At 40.5% G+C, this 14,406-nt stretch overlaps 1 protein-coding gene across 2 annotated transcripts; it reads right to left on the bottom strand.

The window, feature by feature from the left end:
• Positions 1 to 771: 771 nt before the first annotated feature.
• On the bottom strand, positions 772 to 13,256 carry si:ch73-95l15.5 (uncharacterized). 2 transcript variants are annotated; one of them, XM_051406718.1, is made up of 11 exons: positions 12,957 to 13,256; positions 11,342 to 11,569; positions 10,242 to 11,254; positions 9,656 to 9,802; positions 7,429 to 7,506; positions 6,153 to 6,257; positions 5,215 to 5,364; positions 4,888 to 5,055; positions 3,952 to 4,104; positions 3,471 to 3,662; positions 772 to 1,706 (listed from the first exon to the last, which is right to left on the bottom strand). In XM_051406718.1, the coding sequence occupies exons 2-11, from the start codon at positions 11,511 to 11,513 to the stop codon at positions 1,602 to 1,604; spliced, it is 2,283 nt and encodes a 760-aa protein (XP_051262678.1). In that variant the 5' UTR covers positions 11,514 to 11,569; positions 12,957 to 13,256; the 3' UTR covers positions 772 to 1,601. The 2 variants fall into 2 exon arrangements, with proteins under 2 accessions (XP_051262678.1, XP_051262679.1); XM_051406719.1 differs by having other exon boundaries at positions 13,036 to 13,256.
• Positions 13,257 to 14,406: the final 1,150 nt, after the last annotated feature.

Raw genomic sequence — 14,406 nt, 5'->3', positions numbered from 1 at the left:
AACTAGAAACTCAAAGCTGTTTGGTGATAGGTAAGTGAGGAGAAGACAGGGGGCACTGTCATTCAACACACAGGCATTACAGTGGGCTATATTTAATTTCAGGTTTCAGGAATAACCATTCATTTTCTCCCTGGTTCTACATAGTTACATGACTCTACAGGCTGGGTTAGTACGAAACTCTCACAGTACAATATATTAACAACTGTGATAGAAAATATCTGGTTCTTTAATGAAAAGGCCAAAGATAACCCTGTGTACATAAACACTTGAAAGAAAAAGTTAACTACGACTCCCATAGTGCATTTCGGCAAGGAAAGCTCCGCCACAGCGCTTAAAATTCTGTAATGTGTGCCGTTAACGGCGGGTTAAAGCTAAAGTTAGCGGTGCGACCTTGTGAGAAAACTGACAATAGTATCTGTCCTTTACATCTCTTTATTATTCTGTTATTTTTTTTGACACTATGGCGCCGTGTTTTGTTCCCGAATTTAAAACTACACTCTGACTCGCGCCTCTAGCTTCTATTCCATAGCAACGGCAGCAGAGGCTCATGGGTATTGTAGTATTTGGACATATCCGCCGTGCTACACAAAACTGAATTTTCCAGAAATTAAGATGAAATAATTCGTATTGGCGGTCATAACATAAACCTATATGATAGTTGCATTATCCGAGAAAGTCTTGTGTTTCTATGTTAACTTATATTGATGAAAATGACATAGAAATACAGAATGGGTAAAACAAAAAATAAATAATGGCATCTGTAGACATTAGTAATTTGGATCAGAGTGTTTAATTCTCTTGAGCTAAAAGAAAAAAAAAATGTCTCCAGTTATAAGTCCCAGATTAACAACAGGCTACAAGACATGTAAACACATTGAAGATCATTGAGATTGAGAGAAAAAAAATAAAAAAAAGACAGACAAATAAAAGCAGAAAAATTAAGTTAAAAATATTATTTTGGTCCAAAGTATTCCCCTCCACGAGTGCTAAACTAGCACTGTAAACAAAAGTGACAGTTCTGTACTGAGAAAGTCAAACACAATAAAGACACCATGGCAAAGAGTTAACAGACAAATTCAGATTTAAATTAATATTGTACCCAAATCACTCACTCACTCACTCACACAGGTTTGATTAAATCATCCACTAACAATACCATTCAGAAATGTTTGTATCAGCAACAAATCCTGCAGCATGAAATGAAATCTAATCACTGCCTAACCATTAGACCCATAACATTCAAAAATACAATAATCAGGTGATTTTTAAATCAAGTATTAAACATCCAGCTATAAGAAGCTAGACCCGACATCTGTATGTACTGAAACCAATCAGGCTGTGTCTGACTCTCTAAAGTCTGAAATTACTGATTCACTCCAGAGAGTTTAGTAGTAATTGCGGAAAAAAAATTAACTTTCCTTCAGCCCACGCCAGGACAAAAGGCAGGTGTGCAAACGCAAACCCCCCAAAAAATGTAGAAATAAATAAATAGACTTAATGTACACCATAATAAATATGCTGAAGAGGTCGGTGCAGAAAGTGCAAAAGTAATCTCGTCTCTGTGCAGTTAGATTGCATCTTGTCAGCTCAGTTGTCCTCTATCACAGTGTGTGTTTGATGGCAGTCAGAGGCTCACGTTTGTTCTGCAGGTTCTGCTGCAGCTCTCTAAACAGATGGTCCCGCTCCTCTGCATCCAACAGGATTTGCTACGTTGAGGAAAAATAAAATATCTCAGTCACTATTACAAGTATTCATAACGAAAGCTCAGATTTTCACTTCTTTAAATCCACCTTTCTCTTGTTCTTTATCGTTTAGAAGTAGATTTTTTTCCTTTAAAAAGATTTAATATGCAACATTTCCGCATTAAAACAGAACTATGTTATAATTTTGTTGAGTTTTGTACTTACATTACCCTAAATGTTTCCAACAATGTTCAAACTCAGAGAAAAATACGTAATTTTATTCAGGCTACGGTTACGCGTTTCACCGATCACCGGTCAACGGAGTCCTATCCTTTGCACAAGCATGATGGTTGTCTGTCCAGAAGCATGAACTGACATTATCCAGTTTTAATCCACATTTTTACGTTTAACTTTTTAGATCTTGGTCGTTTTTTAACTAAAAAAAAATGGTAAAAAATATCCTAACCGGGAGAATCGGACTGCGATGGCAATGGCTGTGAAAACAACAACTCTCAAGATCCCACACTATTTCAAAACATAATCAAACCTCTCATTTTGTTATTGTTTTGATGTGAGAGACCCCTAGTGGCAAAAATTACATATTGTGCATTTAATTTCATGTACTTGCCTTCTCACTTAAATCAAAATACATCCTGTGGCTGCATTGCATTGTGTTCTACGGAGGCTTATTAAAATCTCTGTTTCTACAAAATATTTTTCTTGGCATGACTGTGAGGCTATAAAAAGCCATCAAATGTTGACTCTGAGGATCTGACAGTAAAATCTGGCACTGATGTTTGGAGTTGTTCAAGGTTCTTATTGAAGTAAAAAATAGAAACTACATCACCAGAAACAAGTTTAAGTATTCAAGTCTTTCAGGGTGTATTTCTACTCCTTGCTCTTTTGTCTCCTTTTGTTGTCTTCCTACAGTAAACACGAACAGGGCCGGTCAGTGTGTGGTATGTGGAAGAGAGAAATGTCACACTGTGCACAACAATAGTAACTTGATGAATCATCTCAAGATGTACTCAGCTCCTTTCAGGATCATTAAAGATGGACCAAACCAAACTGGCATGACAACATTTGTACTGCAGGTTAGGACCGGTGACAGATGCCGGACTGAGATATCCTCTGCCTTTACAACAAAACCATCAAGCAAGTTAACATCAGTGCAGTTTTACTGTTGTTAATTCATGAATGTGGAATGTTTGGCCTCCAAATAAGTCATGTTTAATCACAAAATTCTGCCTTTTTTGATAATTATTTCACTTTGGCAACATTTACAGTCTAAAACCGCAAGATATTGAGTTTACAGTGATTAAAAAAAACTGAGAAAAGCAGAAAATCCTCACATTGGAAAAAGGTGAAATTAGGGAATGTTTGGTGTTTTTTTTAAATGGGATTTATTGCTTAAATTATTATTTGATGATCGTAATAGTTGCTTTAACCATTAACTATTTGGCATTTTTGCTTGGAAGACAACTCAAATGACGGACAGAGTAGTTGCAGATCAACTGTCGTAGTTGTTGCAGATATGTTAAAGATATTCCATGTTGATACTTTAATTAAAAAAAAAAGTTCTATGTCTATGTTTTATTTAAATGTATTTTGTGTGTTTACACATTTCATGAAATGTAAGCTACTTGGTACTCAACTTGGGGGGATTTGGAAGCAGGAGAAGGGAACAGGGTGGGAGATATAATACACACATTTCTGAAAACAGTACTATTTAATATTTTCAATAAAAAAAAAAAAACAAACAATAAGCAGCAGATTCCTGCACGTTACCTCTATGAGTTTGTCTCTCTTCTCCAGGCTGTCCCTCAGTTTCCTCTCCTCTCTCTCTCTGTCCTCTCTGTTGTTCTGCCAGGCTCTATTGGCCTCCTTCTTCTCCTTCTCTTTCTCCCTCAGCTCCTGCCGAGTGTCTCTGAGTTGGGCTGTCAGAGAAGACAACGTCTGACTGTGGCTCTCCTGCTGATTCTGGTGAAAAAACAAAAGGTGAAAGGCTGTCATTTGTTGTTGCTGTGTTATGTGTGGTTGTAAGACCTGCCACTTCCTGCTAATGTTTTGATTTTATGTATAGTTTATTTATCATTACTTAATTGGCAGTATGGTTTCCCTGCCAGTCTCAGCTGCTGACTTTGATATTTGGTAACACTTTATTTGGATAGTGTGCCTACTATCCAAATAAAGACAAGTTAAAAGCCCCATTATGTAACTTTTCTATCTTAAAATAACAGCTCCTCCTCCCCTCGTGCTGAAATCTCACCTTCACCATATCCTGGTATTCCTGCAGGGCTGTGGTGAGTTTGGTGACCTCCTTGCACAAGGTGGCGTTGTTTCCCTCTCTGTCCTCCAACAAGGCTGCCAGCTGATCCCCACCCCCAGCCAACCCCTTACCAATCACAGAGTCACAGACAGCCTGGAGGAAAATGACATGTTGTGAGCAAGAGTTTCCCTGTGGTCACTGAAGTCAATATTTACTGACAAAGCTCATCGGAAGCCTGGAGTAGGACTGCAGAACCGGCTCCTCATTCAATAATACAGAGAGAACGAAAGCTGTGCAACTTTTTTAACTTTAATTGCAGCCATGTGGAACTCTTCTCCCAAGCTCATATTTAGTGTTAAGTCTGTGGATCAAATACAGAACCACAGCACAGTGAAAGCAGCTAGTATTTAAACATTATATCACAGCAAACACCAGAAATCTGCAACAATATTCTTGCCACAGTTACTACATTAACATGCTCACAATGACAATCCTAACATGCTGATGTCAAGGAGGTATAATGTTTATATTAGTTTAGCGTGTTTGCACGCTAACCTTTGCTAATTAGCACTGAACACAAAAGCTGAAGCAGATGGGGATCACCAAAGGATTCCTACTCCTACAAAAAGTCATGGTAATGCATCAAGTAGTTGTTGAGATATTCATTGCCATGATACTAGCATGGCTGAAAGTATGCACAGAAAGGTAGAAGTCCTTTTTTAGCCCCAAGCAGTGCCTGCAGTCTTCCTCTCACAAAAAAAAAAAAAAAGGCTGAAAAGCACTCGCTGCATTGCTCGTTAAGTTTACTGCTGTGAGTGCTGTTGGTAATTGCGACTCAGATGAGCTTACTAACATTTTTAACTTCTCTTCAGGACAGTAAGAGGAAGATCAAACTGTCCCCCAAGTGGAAATTGCAACGGTGTGTTCGTATATTACCTGTCCATCTTTCTGACAGCTCTCCAGCTCCTCTTTGAGGCGGTGGATCAGAGCCTCCTTCTCCTGCAGGACCGTAGTGAGGGCCCGGTCCCTCTGTCTCCACACCTCCCTCTCTTTCTCCACCTCCTTCAGCAGTCGCTCCTTCTCCCCCAGAGCCACTCGCAGGTCCTGGATCAACGACAACATGCAGTCCCAACTAAATAATATTTCAAGTACATACAGAGTGAACTGTGTATGGAACAAAGAATGTGGGTGTGTGTATGTTTTGAACCACAATGCATGCAATTTCAATCCTGGTTTATAATGTGTGTGTGTGTGTGTTCTCACATTGATAATATCCTGGTTGCACTGCAGCACGGTGTTGAGTGTGTCGAGGTCTCTCTCTCTGTCTCTTCCAGCCTTCCTCAGGGCATCAATCTCTTTCTCTAGGCCCTTCTCTCTCTCAGTCACATCAGACCTCAAAGTCTCCAGAGCAGCCTACAGATCACAAAAACATGGTACCTCTGCATTTGAGACATCCAATGGGCAACTTTTTGTTTTATAATTGAATGACCATGTAAGTTATTTTTCAAGCAAAAATACCAATTATTTCCCATTTTTTTCCTTATAACATGACTCAAACCAATTAGTCAATTACCAAAACAGTTGGTGATAAATCAATTAATTATTGCAGCTCTAAATGTTTTTGTCATTTTTTAAGCAAAATGCCAAACATTCTCTGGTTCTAGCTTCTCAAAGATTTGATGCTCTTTGTTTTCAAACATGAGTTAAAACTGAATATCTTTGGGTTTTGGACTGTTGGTTAGACAAAAGAAGACATTTATAGACATCACCTTGAGCTAAAGGAAATTAACCAAATTCTTGACGATAAATCATGAAAATAATCAGCAGATGAATCAATGATGCAAATAATTGTATGTTGCAGTCCTACGTTGTCCTTTCAGGTGCATTAAAGAGGCAGGCACACAGTCTGTCTGTGGGCATTAATTCATCAAACATATCTATGTGAATCAAATGAGGTAAAAAAACAAAACTGGTTAAACTTCCTGCAGGCCTGAGGTAGAAAAAAATAGTCATCACAAGACCTGCACGGCTCATACAAAAGCCTCCAAGGGCAGGAGGATCGAGTCTGATGACTATCAGCAAAAGTCTGCCTGCTCATGCTGATAACGTCTACGCTTCAGTGAGTGGTTAATTTGTGTCATCATAAGCAGACCCGGTATTTAGCACTCAACGTCAATGATCAGGACAGCGTCAGCTCTAACCTTGTTGTCAGACAGAGTTTGCTTCAGATTCTCGGTCAGCTTGTTGGTCAGCTCAGTCCCCGCTCCCTCCTCCACACACAGTCTTCTGATCAGACCCATACACTCCTGGAAGAGAGGAAATATCTGTTAGAAACACACTCATCTAACAGTGCAGTTAGGGTAAAACATTTTAACTTTACTTGAGTTCAAAGATTAAAGGCTAATCACAGGGCAGATTTTGGTAAGATTTAAAGTTTATGAAGCCATTTTCATGATGAATCAATACACAGGGCCATAATAACTCTTAGCCAAGTCTTCATATACTGTAGAGGCCAGAGCCGAGCCGATATGTATGCAAATGAAAACCACTGCAAACATCAGATAGTGTCGTCATAAATCTACAGCTCCAAACAAGCAGCCACAGTCATTACTTATCTACTCACCCTGAAACTAAAATCTGTTAAAACCTTCTGAAATCTGTTTAAAACCATAAGACTCACTACACAAGTTCGGAAATAGGCAGAGTTGTCATTAAAAGGATTTAAGAATATTGGTTTTCATATGTTAAAGGAGTAGTTTGACACACTTATTGGCTTTCCTTGGCAAAAGTTAGATGAGAAGATGAACACCATTCTCATTTCTGTATGATATATATATATATATATATATATAGCCAGCTGCATGTCAGTAGTTTAAGCAAGCTGCTTCCAGTCTTCATGCTAAGTTAAGCTAAGCTAAGCTTCACATTTAACAGACAAATAGTATGGTATCAATCTTCTAAAGTCTCATCATGAAAACATATACTTTATAAATACAATCTTATTTTATGTATTATAAGGTTATTAGTGAATAAAGCCACTACTCCAAAACATTTTCCTACAGCAGGGACTTTGTTATACAATCACTCATTGTTAATCTTTAACAGGCTGGAATTTTTTTTTTTTTTTAAATCATCTTTTCAACAGGACAGCCCTATTTGCTTCAGCCACCTAACTATCACGTTCATCCAGAGTAATGTACAACAATCCAATACAATTCCTGCTGTAAATCATCAACGTAACAAGCAGCTTAAAATAAGGGAAGTCACGATCAAAGCTTAAGAAAACATACTTCACTGGTACAATGTGGTAAATAGACACCAGTGAACGCAGTTTTGGCACTGCCACTTTAAGGGCGTACAGTAACTTGAAAGACAAACAACATTCCAGTGAGCTTTGAGCCAGAGCCCCAGCAGGAGCAGAAGATCCAACTGCTGTGTGCATGACTGAGTCCTGTCTCCCCTCATCACCTCACCCACCTGGATCAGACGCTCCCGGCTGTGGAGGGAGTGTCCGAGGCCCTGCAGCAGGGAACTGCCACCCTCTTCCTGGACCAACTGGAGGAAAGAGGAAAACAAAGGACAGTTTCTTTTAAAAGTCAGAGCAGTAGATCAAACTGTGATAATCATTTCATGACTCTTGGGTAAGGCTGAGTGAAATATACTCCAGATCCGACAGGGTTGGGTTTTAGGGCTGCATCTAACGATAATGTTCTCTATTGATCATTCAGTCCATAAAAACAGTACAAATTCACAAGGTGCCAACATCAGTGTTTTGTTTTGTCCAATAAAAAGTCCAATCCCCCAAAATATTAAACACAAAGGGTATTTTTTCCAGGGGATTATAAACTAATGAAAACATACCAATAAATATTATATTCTACTTCTGACAATAGGTTCACCTACATGTTACATACGGACCTTAAATAATGAAAATAATCAATGGCTTTCAGCCCTAATCAAGATCTTTTAGGTCAGTGCTTCGCTGATCAAGGTACTTTTGGCATATAAAATCAGTAAGTGAAGGCATCACCATTTATATGCTGTGATGTTCAGCACCGATTCTGACTGTATCCAGTTCAGTAGTGCATTCACTGTCAGTTACATTTAGTAAAAAAAACAAAAAACTAGCCTATATAAGCACTGCCACATGAGGTTAATATCTCATCAGCCTTTTATTTACAGTTATCAGATTCGGATATCAGAAGTAACGTAATGTGAATCACTGAGCTACTGATTCAATAGAGTCAATAACAATGGTGATTCAGAATAGTCGGTTCACTTTGACAATTTGTTGATAAAGATTTGTTTGTGCACGTACTAAATGCCTCTAATGTTACAACCTGCTGCTACTCCCACATATTTCACATGAATTCTTACTAATATTCAACTTGTGAACACAGCGCCTTTAGATTATGTGGACACAGTCTCTATAAAGCAGCTGAGAGACCTTTTAATGATATCCTCTATCATAAGACTACTGAGCCTGGGGCAAACTCCACTGGTCGGGGAAGATTCCAGAGAGAGGCTCTCTGTGTGTGTGTGTGTGTGTGTGTGTGTGTCTTTATCTGCACCTGTAAATGAGGAAACACGGACACACCCTTCCACAGGCATACAACACAGTACACCCACCCTCCATTCCTTTCACAATGTTATATATTTGTTCTCAGTCAACATTAACAGAGTGGTTTAATGAGCTGTTTGAACGTGCGACTGGGAAGCTGCTGTGCTATAAACCTGTTTTTGTTGTGTAAAAAATGGTTAGAGGCAATCATCTCTTATGACAGCTGGTAAAAAAATATTAACTGTGGGTACACACCAAAACCAATTCAATCTCCACTTTATTTATTTAATTTCAGTTTATTATTATTAAGTTTATACATGTATGATTAGCTTTTTTTTAAAAATCAATATTAAATTTTTATCTTTCATCTATTTAAATACTTAATGTTTGCATTATTATCCATTTTATTTATTTTTTATACCACTGACAATGTTAAACCATGTTATGGAGAAGTTCGACATTTTGAAACACACTTATTTTCTTTCTTGCCGACTTACATCTAGCTTAGCATAAGAACTGGAAACAGGGAGAAAATCAGCCCCTCTAAAGCTCACTTATGAACACATTACATCTAATTGTGTAATTTATGTTTTTTTTAATGAGGGGTCATGCGTCAGACTATTTCATGTACAGGATTAAACAAGTTCTAACGTGTTGAAGTACGGGTTCAGGTACATTTCCTCAGGTCTGTCGTATATATGTCGCCTGTCGTGTTCATAGTGGCCATTAATTTAGATCCCTTCCCATCATGGTTCCAATGTAAGTGTTTGGGGACGAACTCCACAGTCCTGATTCTGAAATGCATCCTAAAGTGTATTTTAGTAGTAAACACAATGTTTCTGTGTTAAGATGCGGTGGAGGAACAGTAACTGTAGCTGTAACTGGAAAACCTAAAGCTTAAAGCTGAAGTTGGGAATGTATTTATCCACAGAACTAGGACTGTGGATATTGTCCTCCATCACTGACACTTAAATTGCTGATTACAGCAAGAAAAACCTGTTTCAATGTACACAAGAGCAACTTGTGCCAGGCAAGCTGTTTCCAGTCTTTATGCTAAGCTAAGCTAACTGGCTGGCAAGAAAAGCAAATAAACCCATTCCCTTTGTCAAATGGAGTGTGGGAGAGAACAAACTGAATACTTACAGGGGCCCAGTCTTCTGATCCGTTTACTTCCGTTGGTTGGCTCCTCCCATGTTTCAGCTCGGCTTCCAGGGTCCTGATGCGGGACACAGCTTGGTCCAGCTGGCCTCGTAGGTGCCTGACGGCGTGTTGAACCCTGCCAGTTGAGCTCTGAAATGAGGAATGAGTTCATAGTTAACATGAAATGTTGGTATTATTTAGTAAAAACAGGTGGTTTTGCAAAGTTCTGATCTTGTTGCACCGCAGGATTGGCCTCAGTTGTTCCCAGATTAGGTATTGCAGCCCACTGTGTCAATATTTACAGCCACTAGCGCACACAGCACCTGGTCAGAGTTCTCCCATTCATTCATATATACATGCAGTACATTTTTATAGTCTATGGAAGTGGTTCTCAAACTGGGGTCCTTGAGTGGGTTTCTAGCAAAAAGGGCAAATCATTTACTTTCACGATAATCACACAATGTATCACTATATTGGTCTAAAAACAAAAATCCTATCAGATGGAGGACCCTGGGACAAAAGCTTATCAGCCTGATCCGTGGTCTAATTTGTCTAAGTTTAGGGGTGGAGAACTACTGGTCATGCTCACCTCTCGATGAAGAGGCATGAACTCGTCCCTCAGCTCTGTTAGCACATCCCCATCTTCTTCATCCATTTCATCCCCTCCGTTCTCCACATTCCCAAAATTCAGCACCCTGTTCACCGAGGGCGACGCCATCTCTCCAACTTTTCCCGAGCACCTCCCTTCCTTCCTGCCCAGAACTGGGATCCTGCTCCCCGATGGCGAACTGACCGGCTTTCCTTCAATGCTTCTCAGCTCCTTCAGCACAAAGTTGACTGACTGAACACCTGGTGAGTCGAACGGGTCGTTGCCGTCAAGAGAGTCCAGAGACTGAATGGACGCAGTGCGGGAAGACTCTTGTAAGGAAAGACAGGACCCCGCCAGTGACGACCGACTGGAGCTGATGGATGGCACCCTCTGCCAGTGGAGGGGCATGCTCTGGGATTTGTCCCGTGATAATGCCAATGGGGAGAAGGGTTGAAAAGGCAAGTTGCGAGGGACCCCACAAACGGACTCATAATCCGAGTCGGACACCCTTAAGGAATCACAGCCTTCACACCCTTTGCCTTTTTTACATCTTTTACCCGTTCTTATAAAATACGGACACGTGTCCCACTTCTCGGACCAGCACTCGTACTCCGAGAGTGCCATATTCTCTTTGAGCATCTCCCTGTAGCCCTCCTTCTCCGCCTCGCCATCCTCCTCGCTGGTGCTGCCCCGGCTCTGGAACTCCCGCGGGTTTCTCTGGTGGTAGTTTTGGCGTACCCACTGTCTGATCTTGTCCCTCTCCTGCATCAGCTTCTGCAGCCTCTCGGACGAAAGCACCCGCACCCTGGCTATCACCGTGTCGAACTTGAATACCCGCTCGAGGACGCACATGCATTTGCCACACACAAACTCCCCCTGCCCGCTGCCCCGCTGTACAGACTGCCCCAGTATATGAGTCAACACCGAGAGCAGATCCATTCCTTTGGACGGGGAGTTCAGGGATAACTGAGACTTGGAGAGAGACCCCGAGGAACCCAGAGATAATGTACTGCCTGTTAAGAGTAAAAAATAAAGTTTACTTCAGACTTTTCAACAGGCAGCTCAAATACTTTTCTCTTTTCCTTATGCTCCAGACTCACCCCAGGGGCTGCTCTGTGAGGACCGGGATAGGCTTCCTCCTCTCAGGGACTCTGTCGGGGTCTGAGGCTGACCAGTCTTCTTATTTTGGCCCCCAAACAGCCACCGCCTTTGGTTTCCCAGGAGAGCTCCGCCACATATTCTGCACAAGTCGTTTTTACCTCTGGAGGACATCGTGGACTGAGGGCCGATACTATCCACCTTGGTGTCTGATGGATTTTGGAAATTCCCTGTGGATTAAAACAGAAAGGAAACATGCGTGGATGCATTTACAGAAGCTGCTTCCAACCTGGGAATAAGTGAATTTCCCCAGTGTGGGATCAATAAAGTCTATCTTATCAGCGTGATAAGAACTACCAAAAATGACAGAAACTACCTTCAGGAAAAGGATTATTTGACGTGTATTCTGACTTTTTTTTGTTTTAGCAGAGGGCTTTATGACCTAACACTGCAGTCAGCCACCAGAGAGTGATCGAGATGTTTTGGCTTCACTTTCAGAGAGCTGTCCTGTCGTCCATCTTTAATATTACTGTTACAAAGGGCACAAAGGCAGGACGGGGACAAACAATTACAAAACAGGCAGAGAGCGGGTCACCAAGGCCACAGTGGCATACGGTTTATAGGAGGGCATCGAGGACAAAGTGAAAACAAAGTGACTTTAACCTCTCAGCAGAGGTTTAATATGTCTACGAGTTGTAAGCAGTTCAACAAGAGTGATTTATCATTTGCTTTGTTCAAAAAGAAAGGGGTGAATTACTACAGAGAAGTTAGAAAAGTCACATTTATCTTGTGACCCCCCTTTTGGTGGGTTGAGAGTTGTGTGTGCAGCCTATGTCACAGTATTCGTTATAGTAAAATCAAGATGGCTTGTAACCTAACAGCTGGCAGTTTGATTTTAAAAAAGCCTATTGGAGTTTATGTTATACAAGTCTTCATTTTCACATAAAAAACAGGTCAGGGGAAGTTTAACTGAGCCATCTAATCCAATCAGTTTGACATATTAAGTGTCTCCCCGGTGCTTTAACTCATGATTGTGTTGTATGGATGTTTTTGGCCGGTTTATTGCGGCTCACAGCTGCTGTATGTTTACAGTAGCTTCCCACAGGGCGGGACACGTCGACCTTGAGCCACGCTGACAGTGAATTCAGTCAGACTGTCGATGAATGAAACTCTCTCTTCAACACTCAGTCTCTCCGTGAACCTTTCGCCCCTCGCAGGCCGTCCGCATATGTGTTTAAATCAAATATGAGACAGCTTTGGATCATTTTAACCCATTTAAGACACGGTTAGACATTGTGGTGCATTAATTTAACATGAAAATATGCTTTCTGTGCACGCAAACTGTGAATTAGAACCATAAAAGTGGTTATAATCCACGACCTCTGTCTGTTTGAATACAACAATTTAAGGCAGTACTCATTTTCCGGGAAACACAAACAGCATGCGACGTGTTTCCAAAGGGAATCTCTTCAACATCCAGTGGAAAATAGTTCAACTATCGTCTATGATGCTATTTTAAGCCACTGAGGTGCAGCGATTCAATGTGAGAGTAAGGCCAGCCTGTGAAAGAGGAGCTTCGGTGTTTCAACATGCAGGAATATCACTGTGAACACTCACCTCTCTCCGTTCAGCTCCGTCTGGATTCACAAACGCACAGCGAGCTTTCATACAGAGAGTTTCAAAAAGCGCAACTTACGTTTTTACGCACTGAACGTGGCAAACAAAAAAAAAAGTTAAAGCCCGTCGGGAGAGGAAGAGACCTTCATTCCTCGTCTCATATTAAATGAAACACAGAAACACAGACTCACAGAACAAAAGTAAGCCGACGGGAACAAGTTGTCTGACAGAAAAATCTCCACCGGGAACTGAGCTGGAGTCGAGTTGCAACACACCGGAGCAGCAGCAGCAGCAGCAGCAGAAGAAGAGAAGGTGGGTGTCACCTTGCTGACGTCATCGGCCATACCTGTTTGGTGGAGCGCGAGGAAAGGACAGGGAGCTGGTCTGCACACAACACCGGATGAGACCGTGGACACGCAGCTCATCCACAGTACAGAGGGGAGGGAGGGGAGACCGGGTCCTGTTGGCACTCCTCACTGTATTGTTTTAGCCTATATTTATGTACATTTTGGCTTATTGCCACCCTTACAGGTGTGCCGAATTCACTATTAGCAGTTCCTATCTGCAATGCACCAATGGATGTACACACAACTATCACCAGATTACTTTTATACGTAAGAAAACGTAGAAATGTGATGATTTTCAGGCAAGTTCTGAAGCGTCTTTTCTCTCTCTTTTGGCTCTTTGTTTTGAGTTTGTCCTCCAGAATGAAATCAGAAAGGATCTAATCTTATGACTTAATATCTCAAAATAACAAGAACATTGGTCTTTTTTAATAATTATGAAATACTTAGTTTTTCTTATAGGATAGTATCTCATAATTATGACATATTTCCTCAGAATCATCTAGTCTAATTATCTAGCGGAATAACTGGAACTGATTGGGAAATATATAAATCACAACCCCTATGAATCAGTTCATTAAGGAAAATCAATTAGTTTAATTGATTGACCACTACCCCTATGCTGCTGTGATCTAATCATGTGTAAAGGGCAAAAGAGACATCTCGTGTCGTGGCTAACATTATGTATACAAGTTATCAGGACACGCTATATAAACATCTCAACAAAAGAAATGTGAGATATATAAGTGAATTTGAAAGTGTTAAAAGACATTTAAACATTAGATAAAACACAGACAGTCGCTTAAGATGACTTTATATCATTTAAAACGTTTTTAATGACATTAATTTAATTCTGTGGTCAGTTTTGAGGATGTACTCTGTGGTACTTTTGTGTTAGTCTGCATTATATTTAAATGTGCCTCTAATTTTATGTTACTGTACTTAAATTGAGGAGCAGTTACATAACAGACTGTCCAATACAAAAACAACACAAGCTACATTGTCAAGAAAAAAGTAGAATCAATACTTCTGACAATATCAAGAACAATGATTGATAAAGAAATGATGTACTGTATTACAATATGTTAAAAGGGGTAACATGTAGC

The sequence above is a fragment of the Dicentrarchus labrax genome, unplaced genomic scaffold (genome assembly GCF_905237075.1).
Source record: "Dicentrarchus labrax unplaced genomic scaffold, dlabrax2021, whole genome shotgun sequence".
NCBI lineage: Eukaryota > Metazoa > Chordata > Actinopteri > Moronidae > Dicentrarchus > Dicentrarchus labrax.
Note: the sequence above shows the minus strand (reverse complement) of the source record. Positions and strands in the feature narration are given on the sequence as shown.